General features: G+C 34.1%; 1 protein-coding gene across 10 annotated transcripts in view; it reads left to right on the forward strand.

Annotated features, from left to right (window-relative positions):
• PTPRD (protein tyrosine phosphatase receptor type D) overlaps positions 1–24,640 on the forward strand; it is a gene marked incomplete at both ends in the record, with an annotated part of 415,865 nt that overhangs the window by 224,466 nt on the left and 166,759 nt on the right. For 7 of the 10 annotated variants that reach the window (XM_080708743.1, XM_080708735.1, XM_080708741.1 and 4 more), the window contains 3 exons: positions 2,002–2,583; positions 13,507–13,640; positions 16,636–16,780. In XM_080708743.1, the coding sequence (XP_080564869.1) occupies positions 2,002–2,583; positions 13,507–13,640; positions 16,636–16,780 (861 nt within the window). Of the gene's footprint in view, positions 1–2,001; positions 2,584–13,506; positions 13,641–16,635; positions 16,781–20,106; positions 20,413–21,270; positions 21,465–23,936; positions 23,964–24,640 lie in introns of all 10 variants that reach the window. The other 3 variants (XM_080708734.1, XM_080708736.1, XM_080708737.1) reach the window with 1 other exon arrangement.

Raw genomic sequence — 24,640 nt, forward strand, 5'->3', positions numbered from 1 at the left:
GACTTAAGTTTCCCGGAAATGCCTAAAATTATTAAAAAGGAACACAAATTATCTTCCCTTTATAAGAAGCATGATTTTGGAACATGTAACACACATGTTATAATTCTTGTTATATATCCAACTTCAGATATAGGTCATGTAAAACCAATAATGTAAATGAGAACAAAAGTATCTGTTGCCAGCATGTATTTTCATTTATTACCTTGAATTTTTAAGTACAGTTTACATGCGTTAAGACAAAAAAAACTATGCTATGTAATAAATGTGATTTAGTGAAATAATAATGTCAGCTAAATATCAGTTGTCACAACTTTAATTAGCGGTACTTTAATTTCCCTTGAAATTTCAGAACGACATAGAGAGAGGTCTGGACTTATCCACTGCTTTGAAAAATGTTGGATGAGAAGATTGAAGAAATGTCTTCTCATTATTATTTTCAGAAAATTCCCTTGGGCCAATATTATTATTATTATACAGTTCTTAGAGTAATGTACAAATATTGAATCACCTCTTTTAGTAATTACCATTTGAGTTCTCAATATCTGAAGGTTTGCTGAAGACCTTAAAAAGTTTAAAAGGAAGAGTTACCTCAAACTTATCTCTTGTACAGCTTTTGATCCTTTCTTTCATGACTCTTGCTGCTTCCATTCCTTTTCTACCTCAAAAATAGTCTATGGGTGAATCATGAAGGAAAAACAATAATAACATAAAGCTAAATGAAAAGAAGAACTTGAAGACAGTGAGGAGAGTGTGTACTGACTCCTTCATTCAATAATTTAACAATTCTTATTTTAAAACCTACTGAGTGCCAGGCATTGTTCCAGGTAGTGGGAATACAGCAGTAAGTATAAAGTTCATCTTGGATGCTCTTGAACAACTCCCACCCCAGAGAGTGTTGCCTTTAGACTGAGGAAGAAATAAATATAATAATGGACTTACGATATCTGTTTTACCTTCTTGACTTTCTCTAAAAAGTCATTTGGTAGAATTCCCCTTTTTAGAATCATGGTCCAGAGTAAAGCACGTAAGCGGGAAGCCCCCAATACAAATGGTTATATTCTAAATGGTTTTATTCTTGTGTTTGGTCAAAAGAGAGAATTGGGTCTCTAAAACAATGAACTTCAGTTCAAATATGTGTCAGGTGGCTATATCTCAGATATATACGATGTTGAACATAGAAGTTTTTATTACTGAGAGTAAATACTTTAAAAAGTCAATTGTGAATATATTAATTGACTTCCTTTAGCATTTTTACAAATTATGAAAAACATTGATTTGACATTATTATTTTTAACCTTAAAATCTCACCCTTTTGTGGTTTTAGGAATTGAACTCAGAACCCTGTGCATGACAGGCTCTACTAGAGTTCTACCTTAAGTTTCTTAGCTGGACTATGAGAAATTTTTTATGATGTTTTCTATGTCTTAAACTGCAAAAGATCATAGTTGCTTTTCTTTGTGGCAGTTAAATTCCATTTTTTATATTCAGAATATTATTCTATTCATTTTATTGATATTTAGCTGTGTCATTTATTTAAGTAATGACCATACTTTGAGTGTAAGAATAGTAATAACCACAGCTATTGTTTTTCAAGAGTGCCAGGTACATTTAAATGCTATTACTGGATTAGCTCATTAATCTTCACAGAAAATCCATGAAACACACTCAAGTGTACAGTATACTCTAATGATATAGTTTTTGCCATTATTCAAATGAGGAAACAAGCAAACAGAGAGAGGTTTAAGAATACATCCTGGATCAGTTAGCTATTACGTGGTAGATATGGATATAACCCCCAAAATATCCCTTTTAGTAAAATGGGATTTATGCCCCCTATGTATATCTTACTGTACTTCTTGAACACTTAAAACATCCTTTGCTTTGATTTCGTTTAATTAAATCTTCAGTTGAAAAATCACCGGTCATTCTGATAGAAGAGTCTGGTGACTTGTACAACATCATGTAGAATATGGGTAGTCATGGTCTTTTCTGTCTCCCCAGCCTTACCCAAACCTCCAGGAACTCCGGTAGTGACTGAGAGCACGGCTACTAGCATCACACTGACGTGGGACTCTGGGAACCCCGAGCCTGTCTCTTACTACATCATTCAGCATAAACCTAAAAATTCTGAGGAACCTTACAAGGAAATTGATGGGGTGGCAACTACGCGCTACAGTGTTGCTGGACTAAGTCCCTATTCGGATTATGAATTCAGGGTTGTTGCTGTCAATAACATTGGGCGGGGGCCTCCCAGTGAGCCTGTGCTAACACAAACCTCAGAGCAAGCACCATCCAGTGCCCCAAGGGATGTTCAGGCAAGGATGTTGAGCTCGACCACCATTTTGGTGCAGTGGAAGGAACCTGAGGAGCCAAATGGACAGATCCAAGGATACAGAGTTTATTATACAATGGATCCTACTCAGCATGTCAACAGCTGGATGAAACATAATGTAGCTGACAGCCAAATCACTACTATTGGTAATTTAGTGCCCCAGAAAACATACTCTGTCAAAGTCCTGGCTTTTACCTCAATTGGAGATGGTCCTCTTTCCAGTGACATACAAGTCATCACTCAGACAGGAGGTAAGTCTGGTTCAGGGTGGGAAGTTGGACAGGACAGAGGAACTCATGCAAAGAGATGGGGAGGGCAAAAAGAAATACAGTATAGTCTTAATTTTCTAGAGTTAGGAATTCAAATTGAGATGTTATAAAAAGACACTGGTAAAACAATAAGGAGAGACAGAAAAACCTTTTTAGGCAGAGATCTGCTTTTAGCACCATTTATTTTTGGCTTTGCAAGGCTGACTTGACCACTTTTCTGCATGAGGCAGATGAACACCTCCCTCTTGCACCAATTTGAGATGAGGAAAACTGCATCTCAAAGAAATTATTGTATTTGGATAAGATTGAGTGTTACAAGATAAAGTTAAAATTATCAGAGGACCTCATATATTCAAATGGCTTTTATTTACCAGGAAGCTACTTGTTTAAAAATGAATATTCTCTGAAATTGAATGGATTTGGATTTTTTTCTTTGTTTTTTGTATAGCCTCAGTGGATGAAGAATGACTACTGATAAACTCTTAGATCAAATTTTGGGCCTGGTTCAACCATTTTATGAGATGCTAGACAGACATCAACATACTATTTTATGGAGAAAAACTTACCCTTACTAGTGGTTTTATTTTTATAAAAAGATCAAACACCTTTAATATTTGATTTGAAGTGATCAGTTTTGCCTTGGGTTGGAAATACAAAATAGAAACTTTAATCTGAAACTCATTCTTGAGCTCAAAGGTCTATTAATTTGACTTCTTACTGTGCTGGCACCTTGTAAACTTGCACTAATCTATGACCATTTTGGCCTTTGGCTCATTTTGAGAACCTATAAAAAACTGAATTATTGGAGACGGTATCTATAATATATACACATAAGCTGCTGCTAATCTCAGTAATGAATTAATGAATTTTCTCAGGTGTTAGGACAAGATAATATACCTAGCTAGTCACTGGTATCTGTGTTTTACTGCACCACTGACTTATTTGCATGGCATGGGCTCTATGACTCATATGACTCATTCTGTTTACTATTTGTCCTTGCTACTTGAAATTTCTGAGTATATTTACAACTGGCCTTGTTATTTGATTCTCCCTGCTTGCTTATGGATTTACTATTTTTCCTACTACAATGTATGAAAGCTAACTTCTACTAAACATCATTACCATTTGCAGTTCTTCTGTATTTGCTATGTTAATATGCAGAAAAATATCATAGGCTAATTTTACCATTAGAGCCTCTCCCTAAGAAATGAAGAATTCACACCGGGCATGGTGGCGCCCACTTGTAATCCCCGTGCTTGGGAGGCGGAGATGGGGATCGCGCTGGTTAGGAGCCAGCCTCATTGGCTTAAGAGACCCTGTTTCCAAATAAAAAAATAATATAAAATAGGTCTGGGAGTGTAGCCCGGAAGGAGGGCTTCCAGGAACTCCAGTACCACCAAAAAAAAAAAAAAAAAATTAAGAATTCTGTGAATCTTGTTCTACTTTTTCTTGACTAAAAGTGATGAACTGTGAGATTATTTTTCATACCATGTTAACATCATAATCGTTAAACAAAGCCAGATATGGTGGTGCACACTTGTAATTATAGTGCTTGGGAGGCTGAGTCAAGAGGATCACAGGTTCGAGGACAGCCTCAGCAACTAGTGAGACCCTAGGGAGAAATAAAATCAGTCTGGGAGTATAGCTCAGACCTAGAATACCTCTGGGTTCAAATCTCAGTACCACACACACACACACACACACAAATCGTTGCCTGTTAAGGTAGTGGATAAACTGAAGTGGTGGCGCATGCTTGTAATCCCAGCATTTGGGAGGCTGACACATGAGGATCCAGGTTTGTGAACAGCTTTAGCTACTTAGTGATGCTCTTTGCAACTCAGTGAGACCCTGTTTCAAATAAAGGAAAAAAAATAAGGCTGGGGGTGTGGCTTGGAGATAGAATGCCACTGGGTTCCATCCCCCATCCCTGGGGGGGGGATATATATATTGGATAGAAACTTATATTCTACCTTAATCTTTTTAAATTTCAAAATTTTAAATTATACTTTAAGTTTTAATTTTTACATTCTAATTTTTTATTTTTATATTAATTTGTCTTTAATTTTTACATTTTAACTTTTTTATAAAATATATAAATTGGCTGTATTTTTTATATCTCTGATGTTGGAGTGACATAACCATGGTTTGAAGCCTAAGCTCTCATTTGTTAGCTCCCTGACCATGACCTTGGATGGGTTACTTCATGTGTTAGTTGGCTTCCCATGGCTGTGAAAAATATAATACCTGAGATAAACAAGCTAAACAGAGGAAGCAGTTTATTTGGCTTATGATTTCAGAGCTTTTGGTCCATGGTCAACTGGCTTCCTTGCTTTAAGTCATGTGGAGAGGCACAACATCATGGCGTAGGATGCATGGGAGAACGAAGCTCTTACCTCATCATGGTTGAAAAACAGAGAGAGGACTGGGACTGGTTTCCACTACACCTTTAAGAGCACCCCCCACAATAACCTAACTTTCTTCCACTAGATCCCCCCAAATGTTGCACCCCTACCCAGTATTATCACAGGCATAGAATATCAGCCTTCGGGGCTATATAAGATCCAGACTCTTAACACTTCATCTCTTTGAATTTCAGTTTTCTTATCTATAGTAGTGACCTCCTTAGAGATATTTTATGGTTCGAAGTCCAAGATCAAGATGTGGTTTACTTCTTGGGAATATGAGGGATAATGTATTCTATACTTCTCTTGTAAATTCTGGTGGTTTGCTGGCAAGCTTTAGTGTTCTTTGGCTTATAGAAACATCATCTTCATATTGTGTTTTCCCTATATGCCACTCCATGTCCAAATTTCCTTCTAATAAGAATACAAGTTGTAATGGGTAAGGGGCCACCCTATCATCATCTTAAATAATTAGAAATGCAATGAACATATATCCAAATATACTTTGGATATATGTTCATACTTTTTGGATATATGTTCATACTAAATAAACTCATACTTTGAGTACTGGGCATTAGGACTTAAAGATTTTTATGTAAAATTCTGTTATAGTTTAACTCATAATAAAGATATATTAAATAATGACAAATATTTTAACTTAATAAGACAGATATAATCATAATAGCAGCTAATTTATCCCATTCACTATTCTACAAACTTTTTGTCTGTTAATCCTAATGATCTAAATAGATACGGAGTTACTCCATTTGGCAATGAGTAAATTAGGGATAAAATAGATTTAGGAAGCTAGGTTTGGTGGTATACACCGGTAATTCCAGTATTTGGGAGTCTAAGACAGGACAGTCACATTTTCAAAGACAGACTCAGCATATAGTAAAACTCTCAGTGAGATCCTGTTTCCAAATTAAAAAAAAAAAAGAAAAAAAAAAGGGCTGGGGATTTAGCAAAAAGGTAGAATGCCCGAGTTCATTCTCCAATACCAAAGGGGGAAAAATAGATTTGGAAACTTGTGTCATAAGTTTACTCAGTTTAAAAGAAGACTAAATGCAGAGACCATGGAAACTTTTTTTTTTTTTTTGGTACTGGGGTTCCTGGAAGCCCTTCTTCCTCCGGGCTATACTCCCAGACCTATTTCATACTTTTTATTTTTTTTAAACAGGGTCTCTTAAGCCAGCGTGGCTGGCTTCGAACCTGTGCAATCCTCCTGTCTCCGCCTCCCAAGCGTGGGGATTACAAGAGTGCGCCACCATGCCCGGCTGCATGGAATCTTTTTACTACCATTATACTTCACACTGGCAATTTCCTAATGGGATAGTTTTAGTGTTTTTGTGCCTACTGGATTTTCAAAAACTAGAGGCATGAGAGAAAAATACAGTGTATTGTTTGTATTGTTATCTAAGAATTATCTAAGAATTATATAGAAATTCGAAAGTACTTCAAGTAGTTGGTAAATTATCCTAGTACAAAAGCACTTAAATATATAGATATGAAAAACTAAGTTTATCTGAAATATGTGGGAGGGATAACTTCTTTTTATAAAATGGTTGTTTTACTTTGTCACTAAATTTGGCTGTAAGAACACCAATCTAAACATAGGCATCTACAAATTTTTACATTTTTATATTTTCAGAAGACAGAAATATTTAGCTATCCAAGAAACAAAATTTTCCCAAAACTTAATTTTACCAAAACACATCAATCTTCGAGAATCATGAAAATCCTTGTATCCAGAACATTGAATGACAGACACCTGCACCTTCAGCTACAACTTAGTGAAAAATATAAAAATGATGTATAAGCACATTTTATTTGGATTTTTCAATACGACTATTCGACATGACAGTGAATCAGAACTCACTGAGGGCAGAATGTGAAAGGAGCATTTGAGTTTGAGACCCAAGGACCCTGTGTTTGCAAGGTCTGAATGAATTTAATGGCAAAATTTAGAAAATCTAGATGAATCAGTCTTGAGTATTTTAGAATATTTGCCTATCTCTGTTCCATAATAGCTGTACTTTTAATCCCCATCGATGGAGAAGATACATGATGACATAATGACTTGTGTTTTCCAAGACCAATAGGCTAAGAAAGCCCTCTAAAAGAGCACTGTGGTTTGACCTGTACTATAGGCTTAATTAAGAGAGGCCATTTGATGTTAGTGGACACCTGCCAAATACAGTGATGTTAGTTCTGATATAATTAAGGTTGAGCGTCTCTTTTTTCTTATTGCTGACTAGCTAATTCTTAGGACCATTGTCATACAAAAACTATAAAACCATTATGAAAAATTCCTCAGAGCGGTTATATAAAATTTAAGGATATGATTATTTTTCTTGTAATTTTATATCTTCTAAGCCTACAGATCAAAATTATGTTTAAATTGAAGTTTGATTTAATTACCTGTACACAAAAATGTGCATTTTGATGTCTTTTCTGTCTGACAGGTGCTCATTTCATTACCTTTAATTCCCTGATGCATTCCTAGCTTTGCTTTAAAATCAGCCTCAAAAGAAATAGTGTTTAGAAAGAGTGAGTTTAAGAGAAAAGTCATCACTTTGGATATCTAAGAGAGCTTTCAAACTGATTGATACAAATCGAGGATTGATGTAAATGTGCACATATGTCACAGTATAGTAAATCAAAATATGTCTTTTTTCTAGTCAATCAAGAAAGCTTTTTCTCCTGATGATGAATATTAGTGAAGTGGACTATATTAAAGAAATCTTTGCATGCCTCTTTGTTTATTTATTTATTATTTTTATACTGGGTGTTGAACTCAGCAACATTCTACCTCTAAGCTACACCCCCAGCTCGTTCTATTCTTTATTTTTGAAACAGGGTCTTGCTAAGTTTTCTGAAGGCCTTGTTAAATTTCTGAAGCTAGCCTTGAACCTGCCATTCTCTTTTCTCAACCTCTCAAGTACTGGGATTACAGATGTGCACCACACCCCGCTGAATTGTTTTAACTATAAGAATTTGGTGAAAATTATTATTTTCCCGAAATAAAAATCAACCTCCCAAGTTTCCCATAGCTCTAACTTCTGATATACCAATCACTTGCAACTAGTTTGCCTTGAAGATGTAGGGAATGTGTGGCCACTGGCAAAAGAAATATATAAATTGCTAGAAAAATATTGTATTTTTTTTGTGCAGTACTGGATATGTTTACCAGAAGCATTCTACCTCTGAACTACACCACCAGCCCTATTGTTTATTTTTTATTTTTTTTGAAACAGGGTCTCACTGAGTTGCAAAAGGGCCTCACTAAGTACCTAAGGCTGTCCTGAATTACCATCCTCCTGTCTTAGGCCTCCTGAATGCTGGGATTACAAGTATGCAACACCACACCCAGCTCTATATTCTCCTTTTTAGAAAACACATTTAGGAAGTAAAGGGGACATCTACTTTTCTTCTGAATATAATTATAAGAATATAGGGTAACTATATTTTACAGAAGAAACAGATAAAACTCTGATAAAGGAATGTAATAACTTACAGCTTAACTCTAATGGCATTAAAATAAATGTCGGCTTCTGTTCATGCTAGTTAGAGGCATTCTAAATCATATATCCTACTATCTTCTCCCAGCTTTCTTTAAAAATCCACATGTCATCTCTAATTTCTATGTTTTATGTAGATTATTGGGAAAAGTCTGCTTACACATTTGAGTTCATCGTAACAGTAAAGATCTTTGAGAAATAAAAACTTGCATGTATTTACCATATATGTACTATGAAGTGGTATCAACTTTAAGTATTTTTAAAACCATAAATTCTACAAATTCTGGAAAATGTTAGAATATAAAGTACGAGATGTAGATATAAGTGCTTTTGTTTCCAGACATTATAAATCATTTCATTAATTTATATCAACAGGCCATATAATCAAACTAAGAATAAAACCACTGCCTTACAAGAGTCAGAATTTCAGAATTACGAGTCCAATTTAAATGCTTTTTCCAAAGCATCTTAGCAACAAGAAAAGAAACACTGGATAGAAATACAACTGTAATAAAATTTAACTTTTTCTTATTTTTATCTAATGATAGTTGGCACTAAGATTTGTACAGATGCTTGAGTATTAAGTACCTATTTTGTCAATAATATGTTTGTGGTACTTACAGATCAGACTCCTTGTTTTGAAATTTTTCTTGTTTTACTACCACTGTTATTTTGGCTGTTGTTTTTATTGTTATTATTATCATTTATCAATATGTGAGATAATTGCATTTTAATATAAGCCTTGTTAAATTATTATTTTATCAATAACATTTTCTAGAATTTTTGTAAATATGTCATATTTATAATATGGAAAATATGAAACTGTAATGTAGCAGTGTAATATGAGATAACTCTTATCTCCTGAGAGATAATTCCTAATTTGTACTCAAATTTCAATCTTTTCTAATACATCATCTTTGAGAGGACATGAAGGTTTTCCTTTTATTTTTTAATCTTCATCCTTTGTCACTGAGTTTCCCATGGAAATGTATGAATATTATAGTTGTAATATTCAAGGACTTGACATTTATAGAGGGGAATTCCAGTCTCATTTTAAAGACTTGGTAGCTCATGTATTTTCTTACCTTGTGAACATTAAGTAAGCAATCAAAGAGGATGTAATTTTACAGGATGTAGTGATTGTTAAATTAATTTAAAAGAATATTTTGTATTGTAGTTTCATTTCTGCTGTCTATAATTGTTTCAAAGCATATCCTATAGTCAGTATTATCACATATTCCTTTTAATTAGGATTATTGTGAGGCCAGGCGTGGTGGTGCACGCTTGTAATCCCCACGCTTGAGAAGAGGAGACAGGAGGATCGCGTAGGTTTGAAGCCAGCCGTGCTGGCTTAAGAGACCCTGTTTCCAAATAAAAATATAAAATAGGTCTGGGAATGTAGCCCAGAGGTAGAAGGGTTTCCAGGAACCCCAGTACCACAAAAAAAAAGTAATTAGGCTTATTGTGCTTAAAGTTCTAGATATATTCTTTATATTTACTCAAGAATCAGGAGTTTTGAAATGTAAGAATTTTTTTCTAAAATCACATTCTGGGACAACAATGGGCCACATTCCATGAGGCAACCATGTGTGACCCCTGATTTTAACCTGTCACCCTTCTTCAGGTTCAGCAGGTGCTCTCTTGTTGGCTTAAGTCCCCACACAGCATCATACTCATCTAATTATCTGCCTGATATCTCTGGGGATTTATGTTTCTATATAATTTTAAAATCTAATGAATAGTTTTTCTCTTCACTTCAAAACAATGAAACTGTGAAATAAGGGGAGGAAAGGATTTTCTACATACTAGATGAGGAGATGTAACCATCAAGTCATCTCATCACCACTTTGTCCAAGAGTTAAATAAAGAAAAGGGAGGGAAAAAGCCGATGCACCCTCTGAGACTTTGATGTGCTTATTTAATTCATTATTTAAAAGGAAGGGACACTTAATAGAACCAAACAGAATTAGAAGATCAGACAAAGCTTGTGTCACTAAACAAGAATGAAACATTGAGACTATCCAAGAATTTGCTCAAGACAAATTAACAACAAAAAGTAAACAGTTTAAGTAAGAAAAAGTTAATTAGGTTTCCAAGATGTTTTCAATCAATGTCAATTTATTATTAGCATTAGGCAGGGAGGAAGTGTGTAACAAGCGGTTGTTTTTTCTGAGAGCAACCCTTCAATGGTGTCCATATTTCTAAATCTTGACAATTTTGTACCCTATTTCAGTTTAGTTTGAGACTTCTTCCCCAAGCTTGCAGAACTAGGGGAAGGAAACCAATAAAACTAGAGAAAAATCAGTGAGTACATACATATACTTGTGTGTGCATTTTTAGGCTGAAAAGCTTTCATCGTCTCCTGAATATTAGAGTACAGTTGTAATTTTCCCATCTGATGGTTCTTGGTTTCCATTGTTGGTCCTGTCATTTATTTTGAATTTCTTTTTTAGAAGTAATGCATTTTCTGTTTGTTTTGCACTTTGCCCATTTGTTTTTATTCTGCTCTGTTTCTTTCTCTCTCATTCCTTGATCTTTCATCATCTTTTGTCTTTGTCTCCCAATCTGAATGATTGTCTTGGGTTGCCCACTGGGCAGGTACTAGAAAAAAACACTGATACCCTGTTCAGAAAGTAAGTTCCTAGAGGCATCAAATTAATGAGAATCTCAGGACATGTGATAAAAGAGAAAGAGAAAGGAGATGTTTCTAGAAACTAGAAATATAAAGCACTGATTATTTGTGGCCTTAAGCATCACTGCAAACATGAGTGTGTCCCCTTGAGCCCCCAGATACAGGTTGACAAACAGGCAGAGGAATTAAAGAATCACCAGGGATACTGGCAATCACTCTTAGAGACCTCTTTAGACTTTTAATCTCTCTTTAAACAAAGGGCATATTTTTTCATTTTGCAGTCATAATACAAAGAGCTGATTAAAAAAAGTAATAGAAGAATACATCTTAACTCTCTAAAGTTTTCTTTCCCTGTGAAAATGATGCTTTAAGCTTTATTTTTAAATTATGATGTCATGCACAGCAATTAATTGTATTATTTTATATGTGTTTTCAAATTCTTATGCTGAAACTGCCCAAAACCCCCTTTGAAAGTGTTTTTACTCCAGTGTGAAATGTTGTTTTTCTTTATTTTTTAATGTAAGTCAATGGGCTTATTATCTTATTTATTTCTTTACTTTTTATTGGTGTATTGTAGTCATACATCTTAATGGGGTACGAGATGGTAGAGGTATACACGTACAAATCACTCATTTAACCCTTCCCCAATTCTCACCCCATTCATTTCCTACCCTCTCCCTCCCTCTCACATTTGGCTTACTGATTGACCTTGATATGTTTATGAATGTACATTATGGACATTGGGGAATTCTCTCTTTCCCCTCCCATCTCCCTCAGCTAGGTCACCTTATTTGCTCATCTCTGTTTTTCTTTAAACAAAGTATACATGGAATTCTCATGTGAACAGTTGCAGTATATTGAGACATATCATAATATCAAGGGTAGGGGTTAAATCATTAACAACCGTTAGGGCATGGACATCCACCAGTCATAGTAGAAATTGGACAAGAACAAAGCATAAATGTGTCCCTGACACCTTGGCGTGCTTCAGTCTTGGGTATAATGGACAGGAAACAGCTGGTAGAATTAGGTATTGACTCAAAAGTTTATTTTAGTAAAACTTGAATAAGGTGGTTTAGACTGAATAGACTTCCTATTCTTTTAATTTTGATAGGTGTCTCTTTCAAATTTTCTCTTGCACATATTATGTGACTTAACATGAAGATTATAACCTCTATTTATTACCTTATTTCTAATAATAAATGGCGTGTGTGTGTGTGTGTGTGTGTGTGTGTGTGTGTGTGTGTTTTATTGGAGACTGAGCCCAGGGGAGTTCTACCTCTGAATTATATTCTCATCCCTTTTTATGTACTTACTTATTTTTGAAACAGCATTTCATTAAGTTGGGAATGCCTTGCTAAGTTGCTGAGGCAGGCCACAAAGCTCTAATCTTCCTGTCTTGGCCTCTCAAGTGCTGGAATTACAAGCATGCACCACTGCATCTGGCTATAAGTGTATCTTATATACTTAGCAATTTGTGTAGTAGTTTAGCTCTATGCCACTAGGGATAATATTGTGTTTGTATGAGGCTTAGTGCATTAAATAATTTAAAGTAATTTAGGAGTTAGAAGTAATTATTTATAACTGAGTTAGCTTTTTTCCACATCTTTTTAAAATGTGATTTAACAAGAAAAAAATAGGTGATTCTGATTACTAGTAGCATTTGTTAATGGAATAAAGATGAGATTGTATAACCCTAGCTGGGGATAATTTTGGATGTTATATTAGTGCTAGAGAGAAACATTCTGGTTAGTTATAAATATCAGTAGCTTCTGTATACCTAGGACCTGTTAGACTTAGCAGTAATGCAAGTGTGCCACATCAGGCATCTCATTTCTTACAATACTATTATGAAGTAAATAATTTTATTATCATTAAAATTGAATTTGGAGACATATATACACATAATGTTTGTGTTAACTTTTACCACATTTTGTGCACTGCTCAAGGTCAAGGGCAGCATTTATCACATTGTACTTGTCCTGTGGAGAAAAGAAAAATGGGCTATGAACAAAGAAATTAAAACTTGGGTGACATAAGGGATATAGTTCTCACCAAGATCATATTTGTGAATGAATTTGAAAGGTTAAGGCAAACATGAGGAGGGAGAGGTGGGAATGGGGTAGGAATTCGGTAAGGACTAAATGGGTGATGTGTGTATGTATGTCTCCACCATCTTGCATCCCACTAAGATGTAGGAATACAATGCATCAATAAAAAAAACAAGATATAATGTAATAAATTTGACCAAAAGAAAAAGAAAAAAGAAAGGTTAAGTAGATGTACTAGTGGAAGAATTTGCGAATACTCATGTGACAGTGAATTCAGTCCATTACCTTTCTGTTTTCAGTACCAGGGCAACCTCTAAACTTCAAAGCAGAACCTGAGTCTGAAACAAGCATTTTGCTGTCTTGGACACCTCCACGTTCAGACACCATTGCCAGCTATGAACTAGTCTACAAAGATGGGGAACAAGGAGATGAGGTAAGAGCATGTTCTCCACCTTCAATGTCATTCATCACATGGAACCACAGATTTGCTTCTGTGGAATTACCCAAGTTCTTATTCAGATACTTGAACAGGACCTTCATGGAAAATATTTATTCATCGAAAGAGAAGTTGATTTAAAAAATCCAGTGTTTTTTCAATCTAAATGTACACCACTTTCAATATGTTCCACTTATAAAAAAGAAAAAGAAAAGAAAAGAAAAGAAAAGAAAAGAAAAAAATCCAGTGGTTTTCTGGAACCGTTGAAAAAGAAAAAGAAAATTATTGCTCCTATTTGGATGTCTTTTCTCTTTAGGTTTATAAGTTTCATATTATAGAACTATCAGGTTATAGAGTAATAGATAACTCCTAAGACTGGGGACTTTCTTTATTTCTTTTCTGCATTAAAGTATTTAGGAGACACATGACTGAATGTGTTCTGTAAGATAAAAAAAGTCATTGGAGAGATGAATTTGCCTATACTGGGTTCTAGGAAAGATGCCTTATAACACATATTTAATAGCATTCTAAAACTATTTGATGTGAATATGATTATATATAAAGTGTTTTCTGTACAAATACAATAATAGTACATCTGTTATTTTACATATACAATAACGAACGTATGGAAATGAAAACAGAGCCAAAAATCAATATAATGATTACTTATTTTAACAGATAACTGTTCTAAGAATTTTACATATATTAGCTCATTTAATACTTATAACAGTGTCTAATAAAGTTAGATACTATCATTAACCCATTTTATATATATCAAAACAGACACAGAAAAAAAATTAAATAATTTGCCATTTTTTTCATACTGCTGACTGGCAGAGATGGAATTTAAGTCTAGGCAGGCAGATTCCAATTTTTATATTCTCTCCTTCATTCCTTCCTTTCTCCCTCCATTTCTCCCTCCCTCCCTCCCATTTCCTTTTCTTTTCCCTTTCTCCCTTTCTCCTTCCCTCCCTACCTCCATTTCTTCTTTCTTTCCCTTTCTCTTTTTGCGGTACTGAGGATCGAAACCAGGGACATCTACTTCTACAATATATTTTTCAGTTTTGAAATAAGGTCTTACTACATTTCTGAAAGTCTCAGCAAGTTGCTGAGACTGGCCTTGAATTTATGATCCTTCTGTTGGTTTTCTTAATACCTCAAGTATAGTACCTCAGCAGTGGGACTTTAAATAGATGGTAGTCATTGATATTAAGATACACCAAGGGCTGGAGGTAGAGATCAGCAGTAGAGTCTTTGCCAAGCATGAACAAAGCACAGTTTTAATCCCCATCACGCAAAACAAAGCAAAGCAAAAATTTCAAACATTGTCAGAATGGGAGTAGGTAATCATAATGAATATTTGAATGGAAATATGTAATGGTAATAAATGTTTCCTTTTTATTTTGAAATCCAATAGTAAATATTATGACAAAAAAGAATTAGTGAAATTATATTTGAGAATTCAATCCTTGAAAGTCATTTTATTATTACCTCTTATTGTTTTTCATCTTTAAAAAATTCTTCAAAGAGCTAAATAGCACTTAAGTTCTAACAAGGAATTCCTTTTTTTAAAAAAAACACTTCTGTTAAAATAAACTCTAAATTACCTCATGGTAAATTATTTTCAGTGCTGTAATAAATGAATATGTCCTTGTAGACATCTGTTTCATTATATTGGTTTCAATTTAGCAGAATCTCTGAAAAAAATTTAAATACGATGCTTTTAGCTAACAAAGCTAATATAAACCAAGTACTCAAAAATTATGTAATTGAAATGAAGACATAATTTGATGTGCTCATAGTATAACTTGAGCTGTTAATGTTTCTCATAAGATATGTCAGCATTAAATCATTTTATGTCTTCACCATCACTGAACTAAAACGAATAAATACAAAGATATTAGGAGAATAGAAATTTTTTGAGAATATTATGGATGCCTTAATGTTGGTGGAACTATTATGCTTTCTGATTGTTTAGAGAATTTTGTTTTTCTTATTTGGTGAAACTTAAATTTCTGAGAGCTTTGTATTTGCAACCTTGAACAACCTAGGGATATTTTTATAGTTTTATATTTGAATTCTCCTTGATTGATTTATTTTTGCGAATAGCAAATACTATTTGATAAAATGCCTTAGGATTGTTCATGCCATTACCAGGTTACATATTTGCTTGCATTTTAGGGCTTACTATAGGCTAATTTTCAGTCTGAGATTGTTTACCCACAGACGGCTATGTTTTTTCTAAAATGCAAAGGCAAATTTCCAGCATACAAAGTAGGAGTTATACCATTTGATAAAAGAAATCTTATTTCAAATATCCCTTATAAGGTGGAAAGCCATAGAAAAGTTTGTGAATTTATTTTTCTAGTTATATATTCTTTATTCATAAGAAAGAGGAAGTTCTCAAATTATTTGAAACGAACCTAAAATTATTCAGCTTTCTTCAATGACTAACATCTGATTTTTATCCCACAGAACTTGGTGATTTCATATCTCTTTTGTAGCAATCTCTTGTAAAACTGTGCACTAATTACTGCTGCTACTTCTGGTCATATTTTCTTTGCCCTCTGTTTAGACTGCAGAGTCATGGGGGTGAGCTAGACATCTGCTCAAGAGAAATTGTGCATGTTCAGCATTTTGTCTTATCAGGAACAGGTGTCTCTGTTGTGGTCTGTATCACAGCAACATATAATCTTTAGGATAAAACACATCCTTGGGTGTTGGCTTCCCTGTCTCCCTCTTATCCGATACATGTACATAAAGCTACCAACATTAGCAAGACCTCTGGCCTCTCCTTTTCCAGTCACCGTATCTTTTGTAGAAACTTGCTACTTAAACTGTAATGTTTTCATTATAGAATCCCCTTAGTATAGTGCTTGAAACTCACTGTTAATTCTTTTTGTGCTATAGATGACAGAACTCCAGTGTCATCAGGTCATTAAAAAATATTTGCATGACTCTTAATGAAGATGTTCAAATTTTCTTGATACAGCAACGGATTGCCATTGAGCCAGCGACATCATACAGGCTGCAGGGGCTGAAACCCAACTGCCTGTACTACTTCCGTCTGGCTGCACGCTCTCCTCAAGGCCTTGGAGCTTCCACAGCTGAAATATCAGCTAGGACCATGCAATCAAGTAGGTGTCTCTCTTTGCTTCCTTTCTGCCTTTTCTTCTCTATGAGACATTTCTGCCTTTCAACTCCACTACCACCACCACCAACTACAACAGAATTAAAACACTGCAAATAGGCTAACTGTCAAGAATCTCTATCTAGCGAGCATCTCACTTTGAAGATTAGAGCACAACCATGATCTGTGCTGTTTCCAAATGTGGTCTAAATAACGGATCTCACTTTCCCACTTCCCAAATTGAAAGTGGTTCAGAGAAGATAATGGACCTCCATAGGGGAAAAGTGAGTGAAAGTGGTTAGATCAGGCCCCATGTCATGAGTTATTATGCTGTGAGGCAAAATTCAGGTTGAGAACATTGAAGAATAACCACAGGAGGGCATAGTAAGTTAAAGAGGCTGGAAAGATTAAGCTTTCATCTTTGTTTAGGACAAAATATTTAACTTTGCAGAAAAATAAGTCTTTATTTCATGTATTTTTTTCCTACTTGGGAAAAAAAGCCCAGCTCTTATTACTAGTGTGTTTTATTAATGCTACCACTAGTACATGTGGAAATCAGGAACCTTCACAGAAAATCTGTATTTAGACAACTAAGAATAATGGAATAATCACGAGCACATTTTCAATCCTAAATTGTATTTTGTTTCCTCAGGTTCAATTTCTTTTTGGAACTTTTACCCTTAAGTATAGTTTTTGGTTGTTAAAATGGCTATTATTATACTCAGAAAAGTTTGTTTTACATAAAGTATTATATTACATAAAATATATTCCATTTAGGACATTGTTCTAGATGGCAAGTTTGGTTGCTTATAATACTTTTGTTTGTTCATTAATAGTAAGTGTCTACAAATAGCCAATCTAAAACTTTTTACCTGGAAGAACTTTATGAAGTCATTGTCTCAGATGTTTTGTGTGATATTTTATCTCTGCTTTTTGACACTGTGACATAAAATGTAGATGTGTTTAATGTGAATACATTGAATTTTGTCAAGAGGATGCTCTATTGACCTCATTTAAATGTATCAGCAAACATGAAGTTTATATTTTTAAAAGATTAATTTTCTTTTATATAATCAATTATTTTATTTTATTTTCTCTAGAACATGAAGTATCTCAGGGTATTTTGATGATAAAATTCATATTCTTTCTCTAACTTAAACATGATTTTAATGTTAAGAGTATTAGGATCCTGTTGCATAAGCTACTAGTGATTATATCTTTTTTCCATAATTTTTTAATTTAAAAAATGAAGCATTCAAATTAATGCAATTAGTGTATGTCTGCTTTTAATTTCATTCAGGTTATTAAATAATATACAAGATAATTGCCTAAAATTAGGCATTTATTTAAAGTAATATTACATGCTTCGGTACTTTGGTTTATAAACCTTCGTTCTTTACATAAATACATATAGATAAATAATATAAATTTATAATCACATCAAAAGAGTATCTATATTAAAATAAAGTTTCAAATAGTGTTGAATAGATTCTCCTAAAATAAATGGTCAGAACATAATTACCTAGTGAAGATCAATTCAGCTTTTATAAAAGGATTACAAAAGAGTCCTTGCTGTTATAGTAAAGATAATACATAAAAAGTTTTATAATTTGTGATATAAGAAACTCCTCATAATACAAATAATTTTGAGAATTTCATTAGATTAAAATGTCTTGCAAATTTAGTAATTTTGCAATTGTTTTTAATTTACAAGACTTTCCAAGGATTTCCTTTTTGTCAGAAGAAAGTGCTTTTTATTTTGATTGACTCTAATGACCAACACAAGGAGCATAAATGGAGAGAAGAGCAACCCTTTAAACGTAGAACTTTGTAATACTAAGACTTACAAAGTTGTGGGGCAGGGTATACATGCCTGTAGTCTCAGCTACTTGGGAGGCTGAGGTAGGATGATCCTTTGAGCCCAGGAATTGAAAAACCAGCTGGGGCAATGTATCAAGACCCCATAAAAAATTAAAAGGCAAATATAAGTCACAAAGTCTAAGAAATCTAAGAAATTATTAAATTACATTCAAATATAAAAATTAGAATTACTTCATTGACTCTACTATACATATATATAAATGCTTTAAAATATTTGAAAATTTATATATATTTGTATATCTTTCCCTTCTTGTTTGTTCTCCTTAGGAGCATATATGATTAACTCTAAAAGCAATGATAATAGTTGTGTCTCTGTAGATTTTAAATTTTTTCACATACTGATATATTTGTTTAATTTAATGGAAATGATTGCTCCAAAGACAGTTTATTTTAGAATGATCAGTAATAAAATATATCTCATAACTCTCATGTAAACCCACTTAGTATTAATAATTATGTACAAAAGGAAAAAGACTTGGCACCTAAGTCACATGTTTTCCAAATGGTTCTTGGGTTTCTTTTTAAATAGTCCTTTTTAATGGCTTGTCTTATTGACATTTTGCAAGAGATAGATGATTATTACTGATTTTACCAAAATTTGCTGGTGGGATCTAATTCTTTATTAGCAATGGTGTCTCAAGAAGAGTTATAGTAAAAAAGCTGAAATCTGGCATAGGGTAAGTACAAGTTACAGTCAGAATCAACAAGCCTCACATTACCCTCGGGTAGGTAAATCTTGGACTATGCATTTTCATCTTTTATTGATTCTGCATGCTCAGTCTACTTGGGCTATGATCGATGCTAGGTTAATACTTTTCATTAAAACCAGTCAAGCAGACTCAGTTTTTCAGATAGGGTGAGCCCTTTTATGTTCATTGGGTATTTATTTATTTATTTATTTATTATTTTGTTGGAAATGGTAGAAGGGCATCTGGCAGTTATTGTACTTTTTCACATGTAAGAATCCATTCACAAATGAGTATTGTATATGAATCTAGAAATGAGAGCATGGAACCCTTTCCCTAAGCATCATCAGAATTTCAACTGTTAAAAAAAAGAAAATAGCCTTATATTCAGCTTTAGGGTGGTTAGATAGTTAGAATAGTGGGTGTAGATGCTAAGGGAATGGGTTAGAAGAAGAATTTAAATCGCAGGTAGGTAATTTTATTTGAGGTTCTATTATGTCAAAGTTTCATCTTCATATATTCCCCCCACCCATTATTTAACAATTATTTTGGTTACTTATTCATTTTTTGTTTATTCATGTTACTAAGCCAAGGTACATAAATTTATCTTTATATATTTTAAGTTTCGAAGCCTTATTTTTGTTTCGTTGCCCTTATTGTTCATTTATTTATTTTTGCCTTTTCTTTTGTTTTATCATTTTCTTTTATTTTCCAACCACTCCTGTCCTTTCACTCAAATCCTCCTTTAACTCACTACCAAAATAAGAGCCGTCAGCTCCTCCTCAAGACATTAGTTGCACCAGCCCAAGTTCCACTAGTATTTTGGTAAGTTGGCAACCTCCACCCGTGGAAAAACAGAATGGCATTATCACTGAATACTCCATCAAGTATACTGCTGTGGATGGAGAAGATGACAAGCCTCATGAGGTTTTGGGAATTCCTTCGGACACTACCAAATACCTTTTGGAACAGCTGGAAAAATGGACTGAATACCGGATCACTGTGACTGCCCACACAGATGTCGGCCCTGGCCCTGAGAGCCTGTCCGTGTTGATTCGAACAGATGAAGATGGTATGTTGCCTCCGCTACGTCAGTGTCCACCCTTCTGACACAGTCTTGGTCTGCTGTCTTTTGATAGGCTAACAGTTGTCCATTTTTCTCTGCTCATCTTTGTACCTGGCCTTGCTTACTACAATGTTTTTGCCAAAGACCTATCTTTGCTACATCTTGGGCATTTTTTTTTTTCAATCTCAATGCAGTTATTTTCTTCTTTTTAAAAAGACAGTTTGCTCCTATGGTCGTGCAATCCAGGCCTTCTCTGTACCTCCACCTAAAGTCTTCTGTGTTTTTCTTGGCTTATTGCTTTTTACAGTTTCAAGATAACTTTTCAAACGTGCCTTCTTATCTTCTTGTTGCCTTTTTTGTTGTCTTGAATATTTCAGAGACAATGATGCTCCACGGTGGATTTTTTTTTATGGCATCTGTTGTATGGAATACCTTTGATATGAGAAAGAAGAAGATAATCTATGTAATCAAGAATCTTTTTATTCTGCTATTAAAAAAGAAAACTTTAAAAAAAAACACACGACAAACTACAATCTGTTTTTTGTTATTATTTCAATGCAATACTCTTTGTGCTTTAATGCTTTGGATCTCAAAGCATCTTCCTTGGCTTTTGTACATTTTTTTACATGTTTTTCTATTTCTCTGATACTCTTTTTTTCTTCCATTTTGTTTTTTTGCATCGGTCATGTTTTTTGATCTTTTCTTAAAAGGTAGAGCAGATTGGTTGAGCATTTTCATTGGTTGAAAAACTTTGTATTCTTCAAAAAAAACTTAGTGGGTCTACCCATTTTTAAGTAAAGAAACTGCTCTGACTGGGTGGGACAAGTGCCTATAATTTTCTTTTGTCCGATGATGTTGTTCCAGTTCCTAGTGGTCCTCCTCGCAAAGTCGAGGTGGAGGCTGTCAACTCAACATCTGTTAAAGTCTCATGGCGCTCACCTGTGCCGAATAAACAGCATGGCCAGATAAGAGGATACCAGGTGCATTATGTGAGGATGGAAAATGGTGAGCCCAGGGGCCAGCCCATGCTGAAGGATGTCATGCTGGCAGATGCACAGGTAAGTCTCTGAAACCATATACTTTTGTGTCATATGACAGGTTTATCTTAGTCTACACCTTAAAGTGGGCCCTATTTTTCAAAAGGAAGGGTTGTGAGTTATAAACATCTGCACGGACATCTATATTAAAAGTCCATTGATTTATTTTTTACCTTATGAATTAGAGGTGATATCAAGAAATGAATTGTAGCTTGGCATGGTGGTTCAGGCTTGTAATCCCAGCATTTGGGCAGCTGAGACAGGTGGATCGTGGTTCGTAGCCAGCCTCAGCTATTTAGTGAGGCCTTTTGAATCTCAGTGAGACCCTGTTTCAAAATAAAGAATAAACAATAGGGCTGGGGAATAGCTCAGAGGAAGAATGCCCCTGGCTTCCATCCCCAGTACCAAAAAAAAAAAAAAAAAAAAGAAATGAAATGAATTGTAATAAAATGGCCATTGAGCCTGACTAAAAACATGTACTTAGTTTCTTAAAATACAGATTCAGCTCTCTACAACTATATGTGAGTTTGTCCTTCCAAATAACAAAAATGATTTAATCAAATCAAAGACAAGATTTTTAAGCTGCAAATTTTGCTGATAAGATCTACTTTCTGATATGGCAAAACAGCTCGGAAATAAGTTGATCTGATTTCTAAGTGTATGACTTTTTCTACTGAAGAACAGACACTTTTATACAGGGAAAGTACTCTTATTTTACACTTCATCAAGTTACATATTTGATGAAAGTAATTGTTTCATGTCCCAGAAAATGAAGATAAAGACAATGACAATGAAAATTAGTTTCCCAGAGAATAGATGGGATCTCTTATGTTGGACTAAATTAAGAAAGGTACTAATAATGATTAGTTGAGTATATCAGAAATTCTATTGATTCTAATTAGGGCAGTGGTTTACAGCTGTAGGGTCACAACTTGGTTTTATAATCAGTTGTTTAAAAGAGAACATTGAAAATTTTCAATTTTTTTCTTTGATTAGAGGTGATTCCAAAAAATATTCCACAAAAAATTTATAGTATTTCACATATATTTATGAAAGGAAAAGGAAGTTTTCAATTTATAACTTCCATGCTGAAAATTATGCATAACCAGTGGATTAGCTTACCTTTGCTGTGCCAAATCATTGATGGGACAGTATGAATACTGGAGTGCTATGCTCATCCAGCAAACTGATAGTCAAGCAAGAAAAAGGATGGAGTTTGTGAAAATTTACTTTTTTTTCCAAATGAAAATGTTTTCCTTTTGTTTTACACTGGCAGTGTTTATGAACCACCTTGAAAGATGCTATGCCATGTGGCTCAGTTTTACATTCTTTCTAAAAATATGAGAACATTAGATATTCCCGCTCATAAAATGCTTATGTTTGCTTCCATATGGAAGTATTCTAACTAAAGTGATCTAAATTGGTAGCTCTTTTATCTACCTTAAATCCAGTTGAGTGTGGTTGGAAGGCCACTTTTATACATGTAGGTGGAGAGTCACAGTATCACTTTGATACTGGAAAAAGTCATTGGCTTTTAAGTATTCATTTTGTGCTAATTAGTAAGTAGAAACATCTGTATATATAAGGCAGATAAATCCATTATTATGATGTTTTGTTTTCTAAGAATAAATATAACCCTTATGCTTTGTTATTTTATTGGACTCAGATATTTTACATTACAAAACTGATCGTCTCTATTTGCATTGTGAAGTTTGGTAGTTAATGGAGTTATGTAATGCCAATGCATTAAATGTCAACTCTTTTATTCTATATACTGAGAAATTAATTGTTAATTGCTGATTTTCCTTATTTTTTTCATTCTCATCTCATTTATTCTCCTTGACAGTTCATTGAAATTGTATTACATCTCACAGGACTTCATTGGGGCTATATGATTTCAGTATAACGAATGCTATTAATCCAAATAATAACTTGAATTAATTATGAAATCCACTAAAGAAGGAAAAGAGATTAACTGTCATGTAGTAGGATATTATTAGAAACATTATCTGGGTGTAGTGATACATGCCTATAATGCCAGTACTTGGGAGGCTGAAATAGAAGGATCACAGGTTGGAGGAGAGCCTCAGCAACTTAGTAAGACCCTCTTTCAAAATAAAAAATGAAAATGGGCTGTGGGTGTAGCGTAAAAGTAGAAAACTCCTATGTTCCATCCTTAGTACCAAAAAAAAAAAAACCCAAAATTAAAATTACCTTTTTGCTATGCCTTACCAGTTTATGTTAGTAGACAATCCATTAAAAACATGAACTGGTTTTAGTAATAACCACATTGTTGGTTTGATTTCCCACTTGAAAGAAGGGTGGCAGCTACATATAACACATTTAATAGTCTTTAAAATTTTATTGAACAAGCCATTTCAATTATTTAGTTTCCTATTTTTTTAATCAAAGAAGGGAAATATTGCCTTTATAAGGCTACAAATTTCTCTCCATTTCTTTTTATTTCCCCTCATCCTTCTTAATCTTCATCAGTGGGAATTTGATGATACTACTGAACATGTGAGTATTTTTTATTACTCTGTCAAAAAACAGATTATATATGCTTGATTTATTTCTAATCACTTCCCCTCACTCATTTGTGATTTATCATCATGGTTTGCCTGAATGCATGAACTAACTCACTGTTTTTAAGTTATCTTACTGGATGTGCACTTTTCATTTTGGTTTTTGTTTTATGAAATGAGCATGGTGCTGCTGATTACATAAGGAAGTTCATGGGCTCACAATATTTATTTTGATTTCTGCTACTAACTTTGCTTGTGACATAGTCAGAGGAGGCATACCTTAAATGGAGATCGCCCAAACTGGAGATGGCAAGTCATTTGATGTGTGTTGTTCATGATCCCTATATCAATATTGTATGTTCAGTGGTCAGTGTGATATAAATCTGCCAATGATTAACTGTGGAGGTGGCTATTTTCTGTTATACCCATAAAGATTTGAGTAAAAATAAGTGTATCTTATGAAAAAGCCAAAGTATCTCACTAAGGGAGGTATGTTTTTAATATATTGAACCAGTGGCTTATATTACTGATTGAAGCCTATTTTAAGTAAGGCACTTTAGTGGTCACATGATGTAATACCTAGCTTCCTTGTGTTTCCTGGGTAGGTGGCTATGAAAATATAAATTTCTAAAGAGTTTCTGTAGAACACAGAAGTAGCAAGAAGCAAGGTGT

The sequence above is a fragment of the Muscardinus avellanarius genome, assembly GCF_963383645.1.
Source record: "Muscardinus avellanarius genome assembly, chromosome: 13".
NCBI classification, from domain to species: Eukaryota; Metazoa; Chordata; class Mammalia; order Rodentia; family Gliridae; genus Muscardinus; species Muscardinus avellanarius.